The sequence below is a fragment of the Calidris pugnax genome, unplaced genomic scaffold (assembly GCF_001431845.1).
Source record: "Calidris pugnax isolate Ruff unplaced genomic scaffold, ASM143184v1 scaffold129, whole genome shotgun sequence".
Lineage (NCBI taxonomy): Eukaryota > Metazoa > Chordata > Aves > Charadriiformes > Scolopacidae > Calidris > Calidris pugnax.
Window position 1 is genome coordinate 694613 of NW_015090856.1, and position 20238 is coordinate 714850.

The following is a 20238-nucleotide window of genomic DNA, read 5'->3' on the forward strand; positions in this document are numbered from 1 at the left end:
TAAAATTGCTGACTACCCCCTAAAAAAATGTTTGAGTTCTATTTCTGTGAGGTGAAGGTGCTTAACCACGTACCCTTTATTTCTCTTCTGATGCAGCGTTCTGGAATCTGAGCCACAATTTGGATTTGAAGAAGCCAAGTCCAAACTACAAGGTATAAGGAGCTGGGGGGTGGTGGTGGGTGGAGCTGGGGGGTGTGTGAGCGAGTGGAGGAGCGTGTGACTGTGTTTTTGGGGTGGTTCCACACAAACCCATGAGCACCCACCGGGGTTACCCGAAACACAGGCCATAGAGTTTTGATGGAATGTTCCTGTTTATACTCTGAAGGGATTGAAATCTGAAAACCTCCCTCCTCAAGCAGAAGTCTTGGCTGCACAGATCACAGAGAATCACAGAATACTCAGAAGATACTGATAGAACATACAGAAAATATCAGATACTCAGAATGTCTTGCCCAAGCTGGTTTTATACCTGCCCTAACCCTCTCAGGGAAACACTGTCCTGGGAGGCACAACATCCCCAGCCATCCTGGGATGAGTCCTTAGGACAGCCACCCTGCACGACCTCATTGCTTTAGTAGGAAAATTCCATTTTAACACTGTTGTAATTGAGCTGTTCCCATAATAAACAGCTCAGGAACTCTTTGAATCTACACATCTAACATTCAAAACCTGAGCTCACACGCTTTAATGCTTAAGCACCTGCAAAGAGACACCACCTGCTTCTTGTAATGTACAGAATTCCTGTTTGCCAAAGGAAACGCTAACGAGGTTTTGTCTGTGCCACAGAACGGCCCTGGTTGGAAGATTCCTACAGTCAGTGGCTGGAGAGACTGAAGGTACAAACCCACGATTGTTACTGCCATTGAGTAAATACATTAATCATAAAAACCACCTTATTAATCTTGTTTTGTTAACTCTGTTCAGACAACTCAGAATGCATTCTAGTAACACAGTGCTAGTGATTCAGCAGCATCACCATAAAGAAAGGAATAAAAGAATTAGTCTGATACCTCATTACTTACCGAGCTGCAGAGCTGGATTCCTTCTGAAGCAGCAGCATTTGGAACCAGCCGCGTAACCCCCTTGTGTCCCCTCTTTATTGGGGCACCAATTTCTGTACAACCAGAGCCAGAACTTTAAAAACTTGGGCCCAAGTGCAGTGTTTGGCTTCTTCCTCCATCTGAGCAGCCAGCCTAAAAATGGCTTTAATTTAGGAGCTTGCTGAAAGTAATTATCAATCAGCAAAGCTTCCCCCCCCCGTGTGATCTCTATTAGTGTTTAATTAAGGTTAATTGGAAAGCTTTGGTTCCTTTGTGTAAATCTCTGTGTTGGAAATGACAGCCAAAAGGTTTGGTGTGAGGAGATTGTTGCAAATCATTGGGTATTTACACCTTAAAACAAAAGTATCAGCTAATCTTGTGTAACAGTGATAATTAAGGAACTTCAAAGCGCTGTCTTGACAATTTTTTATTAGGAATCAAGCACTGCTCACTACAAAATTCTTCTGCTGGTATGAACTGGAGTGAGCTAAGTTTCATAACATGAAGGGAACCAAAATAGCCGACCAGTTCAGGATAGAAAATGTGGGGCCTTAAAGGGAGTGGTTGTAAATAACACAAACTGTTCATGGAAATGAATCCTCAACTCAATCCTGAACGCATTGGTTTTCTCTTACAGGAGGGTCCTCCTCATAAATGTGCCTTAATTTTCGCAGATAACAGTGGAATAGACATAATTTTAGGCGTCTTTCCTTTTGTCAGAGAGCTCCTTTCTAGAGGGACAGAGGTAAGTGGGGTTCATTGGGAATTCACTGGGTAATGGAGCGTTGGGAATTGGTGGCAGGTTTGTGAACTGCCAAGCAGCAGGACACCAGGCTGGTGTCTGACACCTACATCGGGAATGATCCCAATCCCTGGAATTCCAAAGTTTATCTTTGAGTATGGAAGGCAGCAAAGCACCAGGTGCCTCTGTCAGCCCTAGTTCTGCTGAAGGAGGGTCTGTAACATCCAAAAGCCCTGAAATAGCTCATTAACTGAGGGGAGATGAGGCTCCAGCCTTTCTCTTTGCTTTCCCTCCTTGGTAAAATGAGTCGGGAGATGGTGATTTTACCCAAGCAAGTGTGTGGACTGCACTGACTGGTGAACTCCTGCCATCTCTGCCCCAGGTTATCCTGGCCTGTAACTCTGGCCCTGCCCTCAACGATGTCACCTACAGCGAATCCCTGATTGTCACCGAGCGGATAGCGGCCATGGACCCCGTCATCCAGTAAGCACAGAACTGCTCTTCCTTGTGTCTCACACAGCAAATGAAGGGAAAAGCAAGTCCCTCGTTACGTACTTAGGTCTTATTTAACTGTGTTTATTAATGGCTGGAATCTGCCACCTGGAAGTAAGCTAAGGCAGCTCATTTACTTTCATTAAGGTAAAAAACCTCTTGAGCAGCCATAATTATATTTCTTGTCTGTGTTGTCCCTTATAAGCACTCAAGCTACTGAAACATGAATCTTCTGTGTTAAAAGAGACTAAAATACGTGTATTTCAGACACAGTGTCCCCAGCAGAGGGCAGAGGGGTGACTAATAATCCCTTTGCTCAAAGAATCATGTTTCCTGGTGAAATCCTCACAGGAAAAGAAGCTTTTGCAAGGAATATTTAGATACTCGTTGTGTCTGGCTTCTCACCACCAGCTTCATGTGATCCTGTTGAGGGAGCTGTTTAACTTTTGTTTTTGGTTTTTTTTAAAAAAAAGATCTGCACTGAGAGAAGAGAAGCTGCTGTTGGTTCAGACGGGCTCCAGTTCACCGTGTCTAGATCTAAGGTATGTTGTCCAGTGCCCTTTGGTTACTTGTCTCCAGCAGCTGCAGGACGTCCCGAGCAGAGCTCAGCCCCCCTTCCCCGAACAAATCACCGTGGCACAATCCAATCACTCTGTCTGGATTTACAGACTGGTACCATTGAGCAACCTTACTAGTTGTTGGACATTTATTTATCCTGTTTGCATTCAGCAATGAGACAGGGTCAGTTCCAGGAGCAGCTCGGTTGGGGATGCTGTAAAATCCTGCCCAGGACCAAGAAATCCACTTGACTTTAGGAAGCATTTTGTGTTGTTAGCCTATTTATTTTTAATTCATTTCTCTATTGGAGACAGAACTTACCTGTGTTTCCTGGGCAATCCCAATTCCGAATGCATTTAGTGAAGCTTTTTAAATTGTGTTTCAACCTCTCCTTTGATTTAAAACGTTCCTGTTTATTGGCATCTGTAATTCCAGCTGAAATTCCGTATCCCTGAATGCATTTTGTGAAGCTTTTTAAATTGTGTTTCAACCTCTCCTTTGATTTAAAACGTTCCTGTTTATTGGCATCAGTAATTCCAGCTGAAATTCCATATCCCACCCCATTTTATGTAAATGATAGAGTCCATAGGGGTGAGTATTTCTAACCCAGCCCTCTCCTTTCAGCCGCCTGGACAAAGGCCTGGCCGTGCTGGTGAGGGAGAGGAAGACAGACCTGGTTATCATCGAAGGCATGGGCCGCGCCATCCACACCAACTACTACGCGGCGTTCAAGTGCGAGAGCCTCAAACTGGCCGTCATCAAGAACTCCTGGCTGGCGGATCGCCTCGGGGGGAAGATCTTCAGTGTCATTTTTAAGTACGAAGTGCCGTGTAAATGATAAGGAGCCGGTCGGCGGCGGGTGAACCAGGAGCAGCAGAACGGACTTGCACTAGTTTTACTTTAACTGTAAAGAATGTATTTTTATTACAACAGGGAAAAAGAGTTCACAGGAAATTCCGTATTTATATTGTGCTTTTGTGACTTCAAAAAAGCAACAATATGATTCACTCTATAGTATACACACTCAAATATATATATGTATATCACTCATTGTTTATTTTGGTAAGTGTTTATTTTAATGCTGCAGTATTTGTGATGAAAAGACTTTATTTTTTTGTTCTGTGAGACATTCATATAGAAATATATTTAAATGTCAATGAAACCTTTTTTTTATACATCTCTGCCTACTCTGCCACCGCTGACACGGCACACCCCAAACAGTGTTTAATGTGCTGCCTGAGCCTGATGTTGCATTTCCCAGGTCAGCTTTTAGACTTACCTACAGCCTTTCATGCTCTTGAGCAGTTAATTTGATTGAATCCACCTTCTGACCTCCCAGCTGTACCAGCACCCTCCTGATCTGAGCACCCAACAACAGCTGGAATAACTCTTAACTCATTGCTTTCTCTCTTGTCTTGTTAACACTGGGGTGGGAGGGGAATTCTGCAGTTACACTAAATTACCTGGCAGTAGCTGCAGGCTGAGTCTTGACCACGTTACCCCTAAAGTGAAGGTGTAGTGCTCTATTCAAGAACACCCAGCTCTATTTCTGTCAGAGGCACCTTAGTTTCTGTTGCTTTCAGTTATTTAATGCTGGGACTGCTAAAAATTAGTCTCTTAGTTCACGCAGTGCAGTTAAAGCCCTTTCCAAGTAACTGAATTTGCACTTTTTTGCCCTCCATCAGCTGTGCAGTACATAAATGGAGTCATTTAACCATGAATTTGCAAACCAACATGTGCATGCATCAGTCATTCCAGCTCTGAAATGAAAAACAGCTTAATTAGGAAACTGTTTAATATGCAGCTGAGAGAAGTGTTCCCCATGAATTTCAGAGATTCTTCTCTTGGAGCCAGAGAGCAGCAGGACGTGCCCGTCACTTGCTGCCTCACCCTCCCTGCTCAACCTGCCTTTGTTTTAATTGAGGATACCAAAGTTGCTGCTCTGGTGCTGCTGGATTTCAGCTCTCAGGCTTCTGCCCGAGTACTGCTTGAGCAGGTTCAGGAGGAGAAAACACCCTCTGCAGCTAAAGAGTGAAAGTGATCTGTGATGGGACACTGGCAAAAGACAAGGCTGTGACTTGCATTGCCCAAGTCTGGTAGTTCCTTACTTGCCCGGTCTCACTTTCTGCAGAGAACACAGTTAAATCCTGCATTTTGGGGGTTTATGCAACAGTTTTGTTGTTTCTGATTCAGAAATGACTTTCACAGTAACTTTCACAGCATCTTCTGCTTAGAAGAGGGGAAGAGCACAGTCTATTTATAACTAAAATGTTTAAGAAGCAGTTGTTCTTGATTAGAACAGTCAGAGGAGAGCTTTAATTTTCAAGAGTGTGCCTCATACTGTAATTAGTAACCAGAGGCTTCACATTAACCTAGCCCAAGTCACTTACTCCTACAGCCGTTCATGTACTTACACAGTGAACTTCTAAACTACATCTGGATCCACCACCTCAGGCCATCTCACCTTTACTGTACCTCGTTGTTACCTCCCTTCTTTTTCACACACTCTGACCCTCATCAATTTAAATTCTTCCAAGACACTTAAATTTTCTTCGGTGTCCAGCTCCAATCCAGACGTGCTCTCTCTCTCTCTGTGTTTGTAAGTAGAAAACTAACACTCTAGACTTGCAGAAAAACATCTTTCTACAGTGATGTAGTTCCTATGAAATATATATGGTATGAACCTAATACACGCCCGTTCCTCCAGCAAAAAATTCTTAAGCATTAGCTCTCCCCGAAGTCTCCTGGCTTTGTCTGGTGTTTTCTTTAATGCGTAGGCGAGTGCACATCTCTTCTGTGAAAACGGAGCAACAAGATTTCTGAAAAACAAAGAGGGGGAAACAGGGCAGTGGGTCCTTCTGCATCATGGAATCCACCACCTCAGTGCACAGCCCCTCCTCGGGGAGGGTGGGGAGCAGGAAGACCAAGGTGCACGTTCAGCTCCCAGTGCAGTTTCATTTACATGTGTTTTCCCTCTTGTCAAATGACTTAAGAACAGCCATACTGAGAATAAACTTCTTACTGATGATGTACTGTCCTCTGTACACACTCAGCATATTGGGGTGCAGTTTGGCTGCCCAGGAGTTACAGAAAATTCTACTTAATATTGGGAGGAGGAGAGGGAGTTATTTTATTTTTGTTACCCTCTTCCCACAACGATCCCACCCCCAGCTATGGAAAGGTGCTATGGAAAGCTGGCATTGTGCACAGCAAGCACCGATGCCCAGCGTGTCATAGAATCATAGAATCATTGAGGTTGGAAGAGACCCTTGGGATCATCGAGTCCAACCATCTCCCCTACTCTACAAAGTCCTCCCCTACACCATGTCCCTCAGCACTGCATCTAAACGGCCCTTAAACACAGCCAGGGATGGGGACTCCACCCCCTCCCTGGGCAGCCTGTTCCAATGCCCGACCACTCTTTGGGTGAAAAATTCTTTCCTAATGTTCAATCTAAACCTACCCTGTTGGAGCTTGAAGCCATTCCCTCTTGTTCTGTTGTGTCTGTGAAACAGAAGGGACACGAGGAAGCAGGACAGGAGGTGGTGACATCACCTACCTTGGCGTGTCCAGCAGCGTGTCTGCTCTTGTTGGAGAGCTCCACCACGGCCGCGATCACCCCCAGCGCGAGGCCAATGGCCAGGGTAAGGAAGAGCCCCCCCAGGGCCTGGGGCTGCAGCGGGCTCCAGCGCTCCCTGCTCTTGTGGAGGCAGCTGCTCTCCCACCACTTGTGCCGCAGGTAGTCGAGATCTCCCGATTCGCGCAGCTTGAGGACGGCGATGGAGAGCTTCTTGGTCCAGGGGGATGCTGGCAGCAGGAGGGGGAAAGAGGGAAGAGCATGGGAGAGGTCACAGCCACTATCACATTTTTAAGCCATCCCCTGCCACACCACCAAGCTGGGTGCTGCTTCCCAACTGCCAGATGGTCATTCTGCAAACAACGCACCAGAGGAAGCCGAGTGCTTTCCTTAGATAAAACCATTCCTGCCCTATCCAGAGAGGTAAGGTAATACTTGCAGAATAACAACAGTGAAGGGACTTTGAGAAATACTGGCAGTTGTGCTCCACAAGAGAACAAACTGCCTTCCCTGCCACTGGCTGAGGAGCTCGGCATTACTGGGACCAAACCAAACCCCAAAACCCCACAGGAACCAGCGACACTCCCGAGAGCTGGATTATTTTTTTTGCACATTATAGTTCAAAGTAAGAGTTAGTGAGTGCTAGTGATAATCCACCTACAGAATGAAATCCTTGCAGAGTGGGGTTACCAGTCTGTGTTACCCATCTGGTCACACCAGGTTATCAGTGTTAACGCAGAAAATGTGTGCGCGTTTCAGGGCTCGGCCATTCCAGGTTTTTTGCTCTGTCAATCTGCTACTTCAGGCCCATGCAATCCAAGCAGAGCAGTGGGACAGAAGTGGGACAGTGACTAACCCTGGGTAGTGGCAATGCCAAATCCTCTGGCTCCAATGACTTCAGGGGCCCGGATCAGGTCGCAGTGCCTGGCAGCTGCCAGGTCTTGAGAGATGGATTCCCCGATGAAGGCGTAGTTCGACTCCATCACCCGCTGAACTGCTTCCTGGTAGGTTTTGACTAAAACGTGGTCTCGTCTCTTGTCCATGTATTCATAGATCATCTGGTGGATGGGGTTCTTGGAGTTCTGCAGCCCAAAAATCCAGGTGTTAAACTAAAGTGTAAAACAATCACCCGAAAAAAAAATCTGCATCTATGTGCAATGATTGCAAAACAAGGTGGAGAATAAGGGTGCCTAAACCATTGCCCTGTGAGCACTCTGTACTGAAAACATACAGCTAGCAGAGATTTCCTCTCTAATGCAGTTACAGGGATGCAGGTATTAAATATTTCCTACCACTCCAAAAAACAACCTTTGCAGGCATCCAGGTAACGTACCCAGAAATTACCTGTGTCAGTCCTCATGTTCAAGGTACTCAAGAACAACCCCTGAGGACCAGCATCACTTTACTTAAAAGAGAATACACTATAAAAATACAGCCCTCTGCATGCTTGCTCTCTGAGAAAAGGTTGAAGAAGAGATGAACAAAACAGTAGACACCAACCATGTTATTTGAAATATTACAGGAGAACTGATGGAGTGCTACAGCTACAGCCGTGGGGGTGGTGTAAGGACCTGTGGGCATGAACTAGACAACACAACCCCAGCTCAGCAGCTCTACAGCCCGTGTGTGTGTGCACAATGAGATTCTCCGCACCTTGAAGAAGTAGAAAGTAGAGGAGCCCTCCAGTGTCCCAAACTCGAGCTTTCTTTGCTTCACAAGATCTTCAAAAGTCTGGATGGGGAGCTGCTCGCTGCCGGAGCTCAGCAGAGCGGTGAAGTTGGCGATGTAGGCGGCCAGCAGGGCGATGGTGAACAGCCACCAGACGGCAGCGATGACCCGCACAGACAGCGCTTTGGGCCGCGGGGTCACACCTGCACGAGCAGAGGAGCCCATAAAACACATGGGAAGGAAGGATTCACGAGCCTGAGTTAAAGACTTCCCTTTAATTAAAGGCCAAACTGCAAAACTTGCCCTGCAGCTTCTTAAAGCACAAGCCTGAAAAAATCAACTACGGCTGGTTTGAGCTGCATCAAAACTGCCTGCAACGCGGAGCCGAAGCAACATCAATGGCCAAAACCAGCATCAAAAGACACCACTCGACAAAGCACCGGGCAATGTTTAGCTTGACATCCCCTAGAGCAACTGTTACAGCAGAAAATACACATTTCTCAACTGCCATCCCTACAATTCCAAAAGGTCTGGATCAGATTCCCCAAATTGGGAGTTTTACTGCTGCCCAGTGTCCCTATTGCAGCATCTTTTCCCTCAAGAGGGTAGCACAGCAGTGTGACACACAGATGAGAGCTGGATACACAGGTGCCTCCCCACTCACCTTGCAGGGCAAGGGCTCCTGCTCCAAACCAGAGGCTATTTAAGAAGGTGAAGTGGTTCTCTTCGTTCTTTGGCTCATTCCATTCACAGGGGCTCAGTCTGTGGGAAAATGACAGGATAAAAGCAGACACTCAGGAAAAAAATAGGACTAATCCTGCAGTGTGACTGCAGCAGCACAGACAGCCTGGAAACGAGCCTTCCTTCCACAGCGTCCCCTCCTTCACCTGGGTTCCAGTTTAACCAGTGCAGGGGAAATTACTCCTGCTCAACGCCTCAAGTAGTTTACAGCACTGATGGCTCAGGGGGCCCTGTCACAGGTTTGTCAGAAGCTTTCTCCTTGAGCCATGGCATAATCTAGTCTCCCTGGCACTCCCAAGTGCCAATACTGGCTCTGTTCTGTGATATCAGAGTGAAGGCTGCTCCTTGGAACAAACCTCTACCTATAAATATTGTGCATAAAACTAGAAAAGCAGCAATAGAGCTTCTGCCCAAGAGTGCTGCTGCAGAGAGCCTGATCAAGAGGAGTGGGAAAGCTGAATCTCCTGGGAAGGGGGTGTGAGTGCTGGCAGTCTCCTCCACAAGGCAGTGCAGGACACAGCACATAGAAATACACCAGGAGAGACACCCGCACGTAGGAACATGGTTGTAGTTCAAAACAAACTGATAAAGCGAGAAAGAAGGTGCGAGGTACAAACACACACTCCTTTTAGCAGCTCTTGGTAATCCACACCAACAGAGACAGTGCTCTTCTGGGGAGATCCTACTCTTAATGCTGTCTTAATCTGACACGACTTTATCAGCCCCTGGTTCTGGACCTCTACAGAAGGTTCCTCAAAGCAAAATGCACCCTGGTACTTTCTTTAAAACAGATCTCTTTATAGCTGAGAAAGCAGCTGACTTGAACAAAATCTGTGAAACAAATGCATTTGTACCTGGCAACAAGAAAGAGGCAGAAGCACGTCAGCACATAAGCAAATAAAAGGCCTGTCCAGGTCTCCTTACTGAAAGGAGCCAGGAAGTGGAAGAAAGACATATCCTGAGAGACGGTGTCTTTCCGAAGCAAGATTCCAATCCCAGTCTGCAGGAACGGTGTGGTGAAGGAGACCACCTCTTCTCTTGCTGACGTGACTGTCAACGGAGCCACTGCAATGTCTGCTTCCTACAAGGTGGGGATAAAAAAAAAATAAATAATCAACCATCCAACCATCTAACCTACCTGAAGATTTCTGTCACTCAAACAGAATGCTTCCCAGGCTGAGTGAGCAAACACCCCCTTGGCGAATCACAGAATTATCTAGGCTGGAAGAGACCCTTGGGATCATCGAGTCCAGCCATGGACAGCTCTCTGACCAACAGACAGCTCTCTGACCAAGAGCTCCAAGACACAGGGTAGCTCATAGTGAGGTACTGGCTGGTATCTGGGGCTTCTGGTTTCCTACTACAGCATCACGCACACAGAGACTGAGGCTGTGCACCATGAACCCTGTTTGGCCAAAACCAGAAGGCACATTCCTTTCTTTTCCTGGCTGCAGCATCTACCTGACTGACAGCTGGACACAGCACCGAGTTCAGAGGAACAAAGGTTTCATTCAAGTGTTACCAACAGATGACAGAACACCAGCCACGGGGAATGGCCCATGACGGGTTAAGATGTGCACTCAAGGACCTCCTTGAAGAGTCTAAGGGACCTACTGGTTAAGTTGAAGGTAGGTTTTCCTTAAAGCCATCACCTTTGTTTCATTAGTGAGCTGAGGTGTCTGTACAGTCTCTCAGACTACAGAGAAACAGTGGGTAGCCCCTGAGACAGGACAAACACTGCAGCAGGAGCACCTTGTTGTAACAATGATTTCCTGCTATGGCCACTGTCTCCTTGTTCCTTAGTTTCCACATTTGCAGGACAAAACCAACCAGAAGTTTTGCTATTCATTAGTTCTACACAAGAGGCCGGGCGATGCCAAGTTGCTCAGTCCCTCAGCAAATTCTGATGCAGCCCAAGAGCTGCAGGCACCGTTCTTTCCTTCTAGAGCTACAGTTTGGCAAAATTAGAAATTGAAAATTACCCGTCTCAAAATCTCGCCGATCATCCCCGTCCAGTTCCCAGTGGCAGAGACGGCCCCGTACTGCCCATCTCCCACCACCTTCACCCTGTAGCTGAAGTGGAGCATTGACGCAAGCGCCTTCAGCAGATCGATGCAGTATCCCTCCAGTTCTGCACTTCTCACCATCACATAGGGATCCTCCTGCATATCGGGGGAAAAATCCACATTACACACTCCCAAAGTCTGAGTGTAACTCATTGTGAATTAATCCATTTTTATTTATTTTTTTTAGCAAACCCTCCTCAAAAACCTCTACCCGCATTATCAGGCGGACAATATTTCCAAACTTGAAAGATATTCCCTGGAGTCATGTGCCACCACTACTCACAGACTGCAGCTCCAGCTGCATCCTGCAAGCCACGTGGTACCACAGAAGTCAGTGATAACCTCTCCTCAGTCTAAAAGCCCAAATACACTTAATTTGCCCCCCCCAAAGCATCAGCCGAGGGTCAGATGCTGGTGCAGGATCTGACAGCAGAATCAGAAAATTTACTGCTTCACCTTCTTCAGAATAGTCCTGCTCATCTGGCACATGTGGTAATGCATTTTCCTTTTTTTTTTTTTTTATAGCCTATTTCTAATCCCTGCTCAAGCGTGATCTTTACACATTTCCACTGCAGGACAGAAACAACACATAGGTAACATGACAACCCTTAGATGTAGCGACACAGAGTGAAGAGGCCTGGCTGCCTTCGCAGAGCAGCCCATTTGATAGCCCTCGAATCCTCCCACTGCAAACTACAGAGAGCTTGCAGCTCTGCACCACTGAGGCAGTGCTCCAAAACCGCTCTGTGATCAACAGGGATAGCAGTGTCAAAGACAGTCCAACAACCTGCAAATATCTGGGGGGAAAAACAAGGCAAAGTGTCATTCCAGCTACCTCCCAGCCACTGTCAGTGTGTGTCACTGCCTTACCAGGATCGTTGTGACAGTCAAAGTCGGAAGACCCTCTCCTGCTCCCCTTAAGTCACTGCCCTGCAAATCAAAAAATGAAGAAGTAATTGGATTTCAAAGTCCCAGACGTGGCCGCACATAGCTAGGGGTACATTATGACTTGGAGAGGGTGTTGGGGGGGGTGTGTGTTAAACCAGCTGTAAACCCGCCCCTTTAAACTGCAGCAATCTCACCACCACTGCTCCCTAACTGCAATTCATAAACCAAAGCATTTCACTTTACTGCGTGTTGTCAGCATCTTTTGTCCAAATAAAAATCACTTTAAATGTTGTCCCAATTCTTCAGATACACAGTGCACAGAGTCTTCCAAAGAGATCAATTCATGCTGCAGACAAAACAATTAGCAGCCAATTAAGGTCTCATTAGGGAGCAATTCCAGGAGACACAGAACAGTAGGAAACCTGATAGGAAGATGAGAGGAAACATGGATTCACTTCTGCACAGAACACTCAATTGCAGAGTAGATATTCCAACCTCAGTCACACAACTCGGGATGGTCTCAGATCAGCACTACCTTGGGACAATTCAAGCTTTTGCCAGTAAAGCAGCCTAATTCTCTAACATTTTCTGGTCTTCAGTGTATCCCTTCATTATAAAATTACACAGAAATGTTTCTAGAGACAGTAATAAAGCACGTATGTGTGCGTGTATATATACGCAGTACAATATCTGCAAAAGAAGCTCCATTTCTTCCAGGAGCTGAATTATCTTGTTCCAGTTCTCTCTGCAATGGAAGGATTTGAGGGCTGAGCTCTGGCTTTGAAGCTGTGATCAGAAGGTACCTGGTGCAGAATGTTCCGGGAGGAATGTTGCTGTTCCCACAGAAGCTACAATTTGCTCTTGGATAAAAGCAAAAAAGTCACGTTTCTTTCCACGTCTGTTTGAAATATTTATGCTACTGAACAAGAGGATGAATAAAACATAAAACCAAAAAATCCTGGCTTAGTCCTCTCACTTGCCATCACCCACTAGTTACTGAAGGCTTCAGAGTGGTTCTTAAAAATCATCTCAACACACTACAACTTTTGTAAATATACCAAAAGAGTGTTTAATTGGGTAAAAGTTGTGGGGTTTTGGTAGCAGCAGGGTGGGTAGGGCTGGTCTTGTTGTCTCACCAAAGGGAGTGAGTATAAAATGTGAAGTGAGGGGACTGGAGACACAAGTTCTGTCTCTGCCTATGCTATTTGCACCATTCATTTCATTCTCCAATGCTATATACCATAACCAACTTCCCCATAATTTTTGATCAGAAAGTCTTTAGGACAAATACTGTCCTGCATTATGTGAATATCTACATGCTCTAGCAGGTTAGATTTTAAGTGACATTTGACATCTTCTACAGTCTGAGGAATTACGTCCCACAGACCCTTTTCTTCTAAAGTCTGAGGAATTACGTCCCACAGACCCTTTTTACGTTAAGTACAAACTTTTGGAAAAATAACAGATGTCTTAAGAACTAATAAAGGCATCTCTGCATGTTCATATGTGTCTGAATTTTCTTCAACCTTAGGAAGCTTTTAACAATCATAAGTGATGCAGTAATTTTGAGGTTTAAATTCCATAAGCCATGAAGACAGGGCTTTAGGCAGATTCTTCCCTGGGGCATGACTGAATTTTGAATTCTGGACAAAAGATTGAGGGGGGGGGAGGGAGGGGAATCATAGACACACAGACCAACTTAGATATGGCCATCACTAGCCATGAAACTTATATTTAAAATAATAACTCTTCACAGATTAAAGGCATTGCACACTATGACCTCATCTATTTCTGAACTGAAAATGGAAGACCTTCTGCATGTGTACCTTTATTGGCAGCTCTGCACCAAGGAACAAACACATACCTTAACCACAGCATCATCATTCCTTGTAGTGCCTGAAAAAATACAACAACAAAATAATCAACTTCTTGCAGGGCTTATATTTATGGCTCCTTAAAAGTGAAGCTTCATCCCCTCCTTTCAGAATGACCACCCTCCACTCCCAAGCTCACAGGGCAGTTGACCCACAGCAGTTTTGCCAAGTTTGTTTCCTCCCTCACAGCACAGTATTAGCGCGGAACAAAGAGAAGCAGAGACAGACACAGCCAGACTCAGGCTGCAGAAGGTCCTAATTGGAACTAATGACAATGGCTGTCACTCACACATTGAGGAATGAATTTGGCAGAATCAATCGCCTTATTTCCTTATTGCCCTCCCTGTCAAGGTGAAGAGCCAGCTCTCCTGCTACTTCATACAACTAAGATTTCCCCCCTAACTCCTGCAAAACCTTGCCTATACCCCTATGGAAAAGTCCTGTAAACAACCAAAAGTTCATCACCATTAAGTTCCAAGACATGAGTTTTTCTTATTCTTCCCCTCTCCTGCTCATGAGAGGTCCCTACTGTCTAAGCAGCCAAGGGGGTTGCAACCTCTGGGGGGGAAACCCTTCTCCACCACGCTCTACTCCGTTCCCCCCTCAAACTGTAAACACCTCAACTTTTTATTCCTGTGAAAATTAAAACCTCCAAAAGGGCCACGACCAAAACCAGGAACCAAGAGCTGAAGAAAGAGAGACCAGAAAGCCTGTCTCATGTTGCCTGTTCTCTGTATCCCATTGAGGAACAGTGAGAAAGGGAAGTACATAAAATTGATACAGAGTTTAATTGTGATGGGAACCAGTGCAACCCTGCCGTCAGCACAGGAGGGAACACCAAATGTCAAACCTGCCATTGACCTTTCCTGTATTACTTCTCCTTCCTATGCCTCAGTTTCCCATTTGTAAACCCAAGGTAATGACACTCCCCTCTTTGGTAAAAACACCAAGATCCACCCATAAAAGTACCATTACCGAGGTCAGTCACGCTCCTGGGTTCTGCTCTCTGCTCTGCTGTGGGGCTTTTAACAAGTCCTATTAAATTATTTGATCCACAGCTTCCCTTTTCATAATACTCAGTAGAAAAACTCAATCCCACCCCAGCTACAAGAGAGCTAAGCTACAATGATTAAGATTAAAATCACAATTGTGTCAATTTATGACTCATTAATTGCCCAGGATGTTTTTCGTAGAATGTGCACAGCGTTGCTCCTGGGAATCAAAGAATTCACAGTGTAAAAGCCAAAAATCCCTCAAGATAAAACAAAAAAATTAGGGTGTTCTCACTCTTTCAAGCAAAAGCTGCGAGTTTTTCATTAAATATAACAACATATTCATTCATTATGTATTATTATTCATTCTTTGGTTTTGCATTTTCTGGCCTTGTGCTGAACTCTACATTATTGTAAAACAAAACCTGTTTTTTCCCTCTCCACTACAGTTCTCCATGGGAGCTGGAAATCTTCACAAAGGAGTTCTCTTGTCTCCCTTTAGAAACTCATTATAGCCAGTAAAAGCTTTTTGAGGCTCATTTTGAAGACCTGCTAGGGTTTCTTGGAAGCAAACAGTCTGTACCAAGGGCTTCAGCCCCCCCACAGCGGCACTGGATGCAGCTGTTCAAAGCCCCATTGTAAGAACCCCTGAAAGGACCATAAGTAATCAAGTTGCAGCACTAACTCGAAGTTCATTGCAGCGAGACTTCTCAGAAGCCAAGTCCTCATTGTGAGGATCCTTTGTGAGAATCTACAGAGACAGAAGACAAAGAGGAGAGGCTCATCCCTCCACTCTTGCTCCCCACAGGCTGCAGGAAATGTGGTTGCAACAACCAGCTTTGTCCTTACCCCTGCTCAGAGCAAGCCCAGCCTTCTAACAGGAGATGGCTCCCCAATTAACTTGTGGTGAAAAAGCTTGTAGCAGCATTTAGAGCTGGCCAACTCACCCCAATTTTCCACCCCATCCTCCCTCTCGATGACAGTACCCTTCTCTTTGCAGCCTTTGCCAGCATTTCCCCCTGAGCAGCGTGTGACCACAAGAGATCGCTGAACTAAAAGGAGAGGAGATGGGTCTGGTGGATCCCAGTTCTGGAGAACACTGGGACATTCCAGATGAGAGAATTCTCAGGGCGAGAGAATTTGACCATCATCAGAGACATAAATGGGTGAAGTATCTGTAACCTGAGGTGAACTGCAGCGATTACCAGCTCCGGGCAGGCAGGAGATGGGTGTGTGAGATGGGAAGCTGCTCTCCCAACCCTCTAAAGAGAGAGCCAGTTTTTATCTCCCAGTGATTCTGCAAGGTCAAGCCTCTCCTTAGCCTGAGTATGGACTCCAGGCCCAGAACACCAAAAAGCTACAATAAGATCGAAACAATAGCAGTTGTGCAGTTGCAAAAGCAAGTTCCCCAGCTGCTCACACTGAGAGCAGAGCGTGATCCAGCTGCTGACCACCGTGAGAAGTCCCTGGCAGGCTCCTACTCCTGTCCCTTTGGACCTTCAGGGGGAACGTAGTGTCACCCTTTGTCTAAAAAATGCCTGGGGACTCACAGAGCTGACAACTTCAATGCGCTAAATCCTCCCCTCTTCCCAAAACATGCCACGAGCACAGGGGGTAAACAAGTAACATGGACAACATCCCTCACAGAAGAACAAGTTAGTCATCTATCTCACTGCAATTCAAGAGACCACAGACCCCAAAGAGTGCAGTTTTAACCACAACAATGGTGTTCAAGGACACCAAACCACCTTTTTCCTAGGCTTTTTCATCTTTCCTGATCTCTACCATCTGATTTACATCTAGAGCAGCAAAGACACTTAGCAACAGCACTCTTAAGATTATAAAGTCACTATCACAAGCTGTAACAACAAAGTGGGCCCAGGTGATGCCTTAATAACCAATCTGAAAGCAAATTCTTAAGATTAAAACAAATTCCTGTAAGCACTAGCAGTTAAAGACTGAAATAAATACCACTCTGTAAAAAATGAAACCAGATTTGGATGCAGCCTGCATTTTTGTATCATTTTTCTCACCTGCCTGGCTCGATACTCTCAGGAGCAGCACCGTTGTAATCACATGGAACGTGAAGTGAAGACCTTTGTCCATTGGAGCAGAAATATCTACTCTCTAAAGGAAGCTCCCTGCTAGAGACGAAAGGCAAGTAGTTAAAGCTGGTTTTATAGGTCCTCATTGCTGGGTTAAAACCAGCATGTCCTGGATTTTCTGCACCTCATTCTGAGGAGTCCCCATTCACAAAGGTCTCCAGGTGAACACAGAGTCACTGCGGAGCCCAGCCAGAGCAAATATTAAAGAAAAGATTCTGGTGAATGCTTCCCTGCAGCGAGAAGGATGTGACCAACCTGTAAAGTGGATTTATCCACTGGTTGTTGCCCCGTTTCTCTTTCCATGGGCTCTCCCCCAAAGGAGAGGGGCACCACAATGGTGGGCAGGCTCTGGTGAGAGGCAGGTGTAGGTGGGTGCAGTAACGAGGGGCGCACACACATGCACATTGGTCAGGGAGAGGAAAGGACACAGCTGAAGTTAATTCCTCCCAAGTACCAGGATATTATACTCTGAGAAATGGGAAGGTGCCATTTCAAACTCTGCAACAAAATTTTTGCATGAAAATACTGAAATAATTGTACATTTATCATTGTAAAGCAGCAACACACACACACACAGGTCAGGGGAAGGAAAGGACACAGCTGAAGTGAATTCCTCCCAAGTACCAGGATATTATACTCTGAGAAATGGGAAGGTGCCATTTCAAAACTCTGCAACAAAATTTCTGCATGAAAATACTGAAATAATTTTACATTTGTCATTGTAAAGCAGCAACAACTATGAAAAACAATCAATGCCAGGTTATATTAAGCCTCAGGCTGCCACAATATTTTTGATTGTATTTGTTGTCATGATGTCAAACAAGGTTCAGGAACAGCATTACCCTTGAAACTATAAAAAACATATTAAAAATGCCCAAGAAAACTTTCTTTTACCGACTATGTCAGCAAAAAAAATCCTGTGTGTGGCATTACTTGCTTCTGACTGATGCTCAGAGAACATTGGTTTCAGTTAACCTTAACTCATCAAGTTTTACAAATTTTTCCCCAAACCTGCATTCCTGTGAAAACCCTCAGCATCACAGCTCAGTAGTTTCCCCTCACTCATTTTTCTCTACATTTTTCACCTAATAAGAGAAGGTGAATCAAATTTACATGAAGATTCTTTCTGGGTTAAAATTAAATGCTGTCTTTTGCCGTTGTTGTTGTAAAAAACACTTCCAAATGGGAATATTTGGATCCTCTGTGCCAGAGCTGCACATGAACTGAGCAGCTAAAGCACCCAGCAGGGCACAGAAAGGAAAAGCAGCAGCAGTCTGCAGGCTGAGCCAGTGAGGAACAGTGGTTTTCCTGCTAGGTTTAACCTGTAAATTACTGCTACTTTTTCCCTTAAAATTGGGTACATACTACAAAATTATCTTTATTTCAAGTGGCCTCTTTCAAAAAGAGCTAATTGGAGCTGGGAATATATTGCTTGCATCACCTTGAATAGAAAGAGTTGCTAACACACTGCCTGCTGACTAAACAAATAAAGTGTAAATATGTGCAAAAAAAGAGTTTTCACAAAAGCTAATACTCTTTCTTAGTTCTAATTTAGTACTAGAGCCATTTAAGGGCAAATGGAATAAGTTAGAGAGAGAATAATGGGAGGACAGAGAGGGTTAGTGCCTGCCAGTGTGTAAAGAGTTCCTTAGATACTGCTCAGATTAACCATTGCAATATCCACTCAGCATCTACCTGAGGAGGTACCACAACGTTCTCTCGTGCTGACTTTACAGCAAAACAAACTAAGGATTTTACAAGTTACTTTGCTGGAATCAGCTCTCACTCCCCAGAAGGTTTTCAGTCTTTCAGAACGTTAACAAAAAACACAACATTACTCCTCAGCCAGTCTTCTGCGTGCTGAAGGCAGCATCGGTATTAAAACAGCAGCGGAAAAGGTGAGCGACCGTCAGGTAGGAAGGAGAGAGCCTGTTGCACACAGGCACTGATCCTTGTCATCTAGAAGAAGAAGAGCAGTGATTGAAGGCAGGAGCTCACTTACAGCAATTCCTTCAGCCTCTCCTAGTTCCGTTTGTCTGGCTGGGCACCAGCAGAAGCAACTCGACGAACGGGCACAATGGAACTGCTGGAGCAGTGAGTGCGCGCAGGCATTCGCCGCTGTTATAACCATCAAAGAGAGGGAGGAGCCAGGCTAAGGGGCTTCTGCACAACGTGCCAGCTCCTACTGCAGACTCCAGGGGCACCTTGGGCTTTAGGAAAGAGAGGAGGAGACTACACCCAGCAAAAAGACAATGTTTGGAAGCAGTTTAGTCCAGCAGCTGAATACTACATTGAGACTCAGAAAACACTGCTACTGGCCTGCTGTGTGGTCCTGGGAATGTCTCTCTAGAATAGTGTCCTATCGAGCTGTGCCCATCTCTTCTGTCTATCTATAGTGTAAGCTGCTCGAGACTTTCTCCACTCAGTGACTGTCTCAGGAGATCAGCTGGGGGACTCATTTATAAAATAAAAAAACCCCTAAACCATTACATGTATCTGGTACCTCCATGGAATGCCTAGACAGCTGAAGGAAGGCCTGAGCTTCAAGGTAAACCATTAAACTCCTCTCTGAATTGTACAGTTCTGTTTAATACAGAGTACAGAAGTGACATTCTTGTTCCCTTCATCCATCCACTTACCAGTTTCACTTCAAAAGTGAGCTAAAGTACAATGCTGCCAAGTGGCTGATTCTGTAGGGCCAGGTCATTTATAAATACACACATCAAGGCACCATAATAACAAAGAAGCGCCTTCACAGGAATTCAGCAGAGCAGAGTATTAGAGTTCATCCTGCAGGGGAGCTGGAACATGGCCACACTTAAATAAGAAACAAAAATTTACTCCCTACTTGACTTTAAGCACTGTTTAAGACGGGAAACTCTCCAGCAGCTTGCACATCTTGGCTTTCTTCCCTAAGCTTTTTCTATACTTGCCACTGAGTAAAGCAATTCTTAAACATCAACACAGCTTGCCTTCTGCAGAGTCAAAAATTGCTTCAATTTCAATAAAAAATGCTTAGAAGATTGCATTTGGTGAAGCTTGCCCTAACAGAGTTCAAGGGCTTGACTCATAGCTCACTGCAATTAGACCCTAGATCACTTTTAATGCACTTCAGACCCCAGATGGCATAAATCATTCTTGCAATATAAATTATGGCAAGATGCTAAGATATGTTGCAGAGAAGAATTATATCCTCTCTACAGGACAAAACAGAAAAAGAATCCAGCAAGATCTATTCACCTTGGATTTCTCTGAGGCTTTGACCTGGCTACAGGTTCATTTCCAGGTACAATCTTTGGCAGTTTGAATATGATTTGTTTTTCACATTCTCAACTGATAGCTATGTCCTAGAGATTCTAGCAAAGGGCTGCATGTAGAGGGAAATTTGCAAAAGTCCAATAAGCTGAGGTTTCCAGCTGCTTTTCATGAATATTTTCTAGGCTTTAGTAAGATGCTTATTACGGTCTGTGATTTTTCACAGCTGGCAGCTAACAA

At 45.2% G+C, this 20238-nt stretch overlaps 2 protein-coding genes across 3 annotated transcripts in view; one reads left to right on the top strand and one right to left on the bottom strand.

Moving 5' to 3' along the window:
- PANK4 (pantothenate kinase 4) overlaps positions 1–3994 on the top strand; it is a 24116-nt gene extending 20122 nt beyond the window's left edge. Inside the window, exons 14-19 of the mRNA XM_014943887.1 lie at positions 97–152; positions 787–836; positions 1678–1785; positions 2165–2265; positions 2748–2816; positions 3457–3994. Coding sequence (XP_014799373.1) covers positions 97–152; positions 787–836; positions 1678–1785; positions 2165–2265; positions 2748–2816; positions 3457–3670 — 598 coding nt within the window. The 3' untranslated portion in view covers positions 3671–3994. The remainder of the gene's footprint in view (positions 1–96; positions 153–786; positions 837–1677; positions 1786–2164; positions 2266–2747; positions 2817–3456) is intronic.
- Positions 3886–18895, bottom strand: LOC106889134 (probable glutamate receptor). 2 transcript variants are annotated; one of them, XM_014943888.1, is made up of 11 exons: positions 18746–18895; positions 16672–16779; positions 13637–13668; positions 11755–11814; positions 10801–10980; positions 9673–9899; positions 8742–8839; positions 8063–8280; positions 7266–7491; positions 6392–6639; positions 3886–5651 (listed from the first exon to the last, which is right to left on the bottom strand). In XM_014943888.1, the coding sequence occupies exons 2-11, from the start codon at positions 16742–16744 to the stop codon at positions 5550–5552; spliced, it is 1464 nt and encodes a 487-aa protein (XP_014799374.1). In that variant the 5' UTR covers positions 16745–16779; positions 18746–18895; the 3' UTR covers positions 3886–5549. The 2 variants fall into 2 exon arrangements, with proteins under 2 accessions (XP_014799374.1, XP_014799375.1); XM_014943889.1 differs by having other exon boundaries at positions 16672–16782; positions 18746–18881.
- Positions 18896–20238: the final 1343 nt, after the last annotated feature.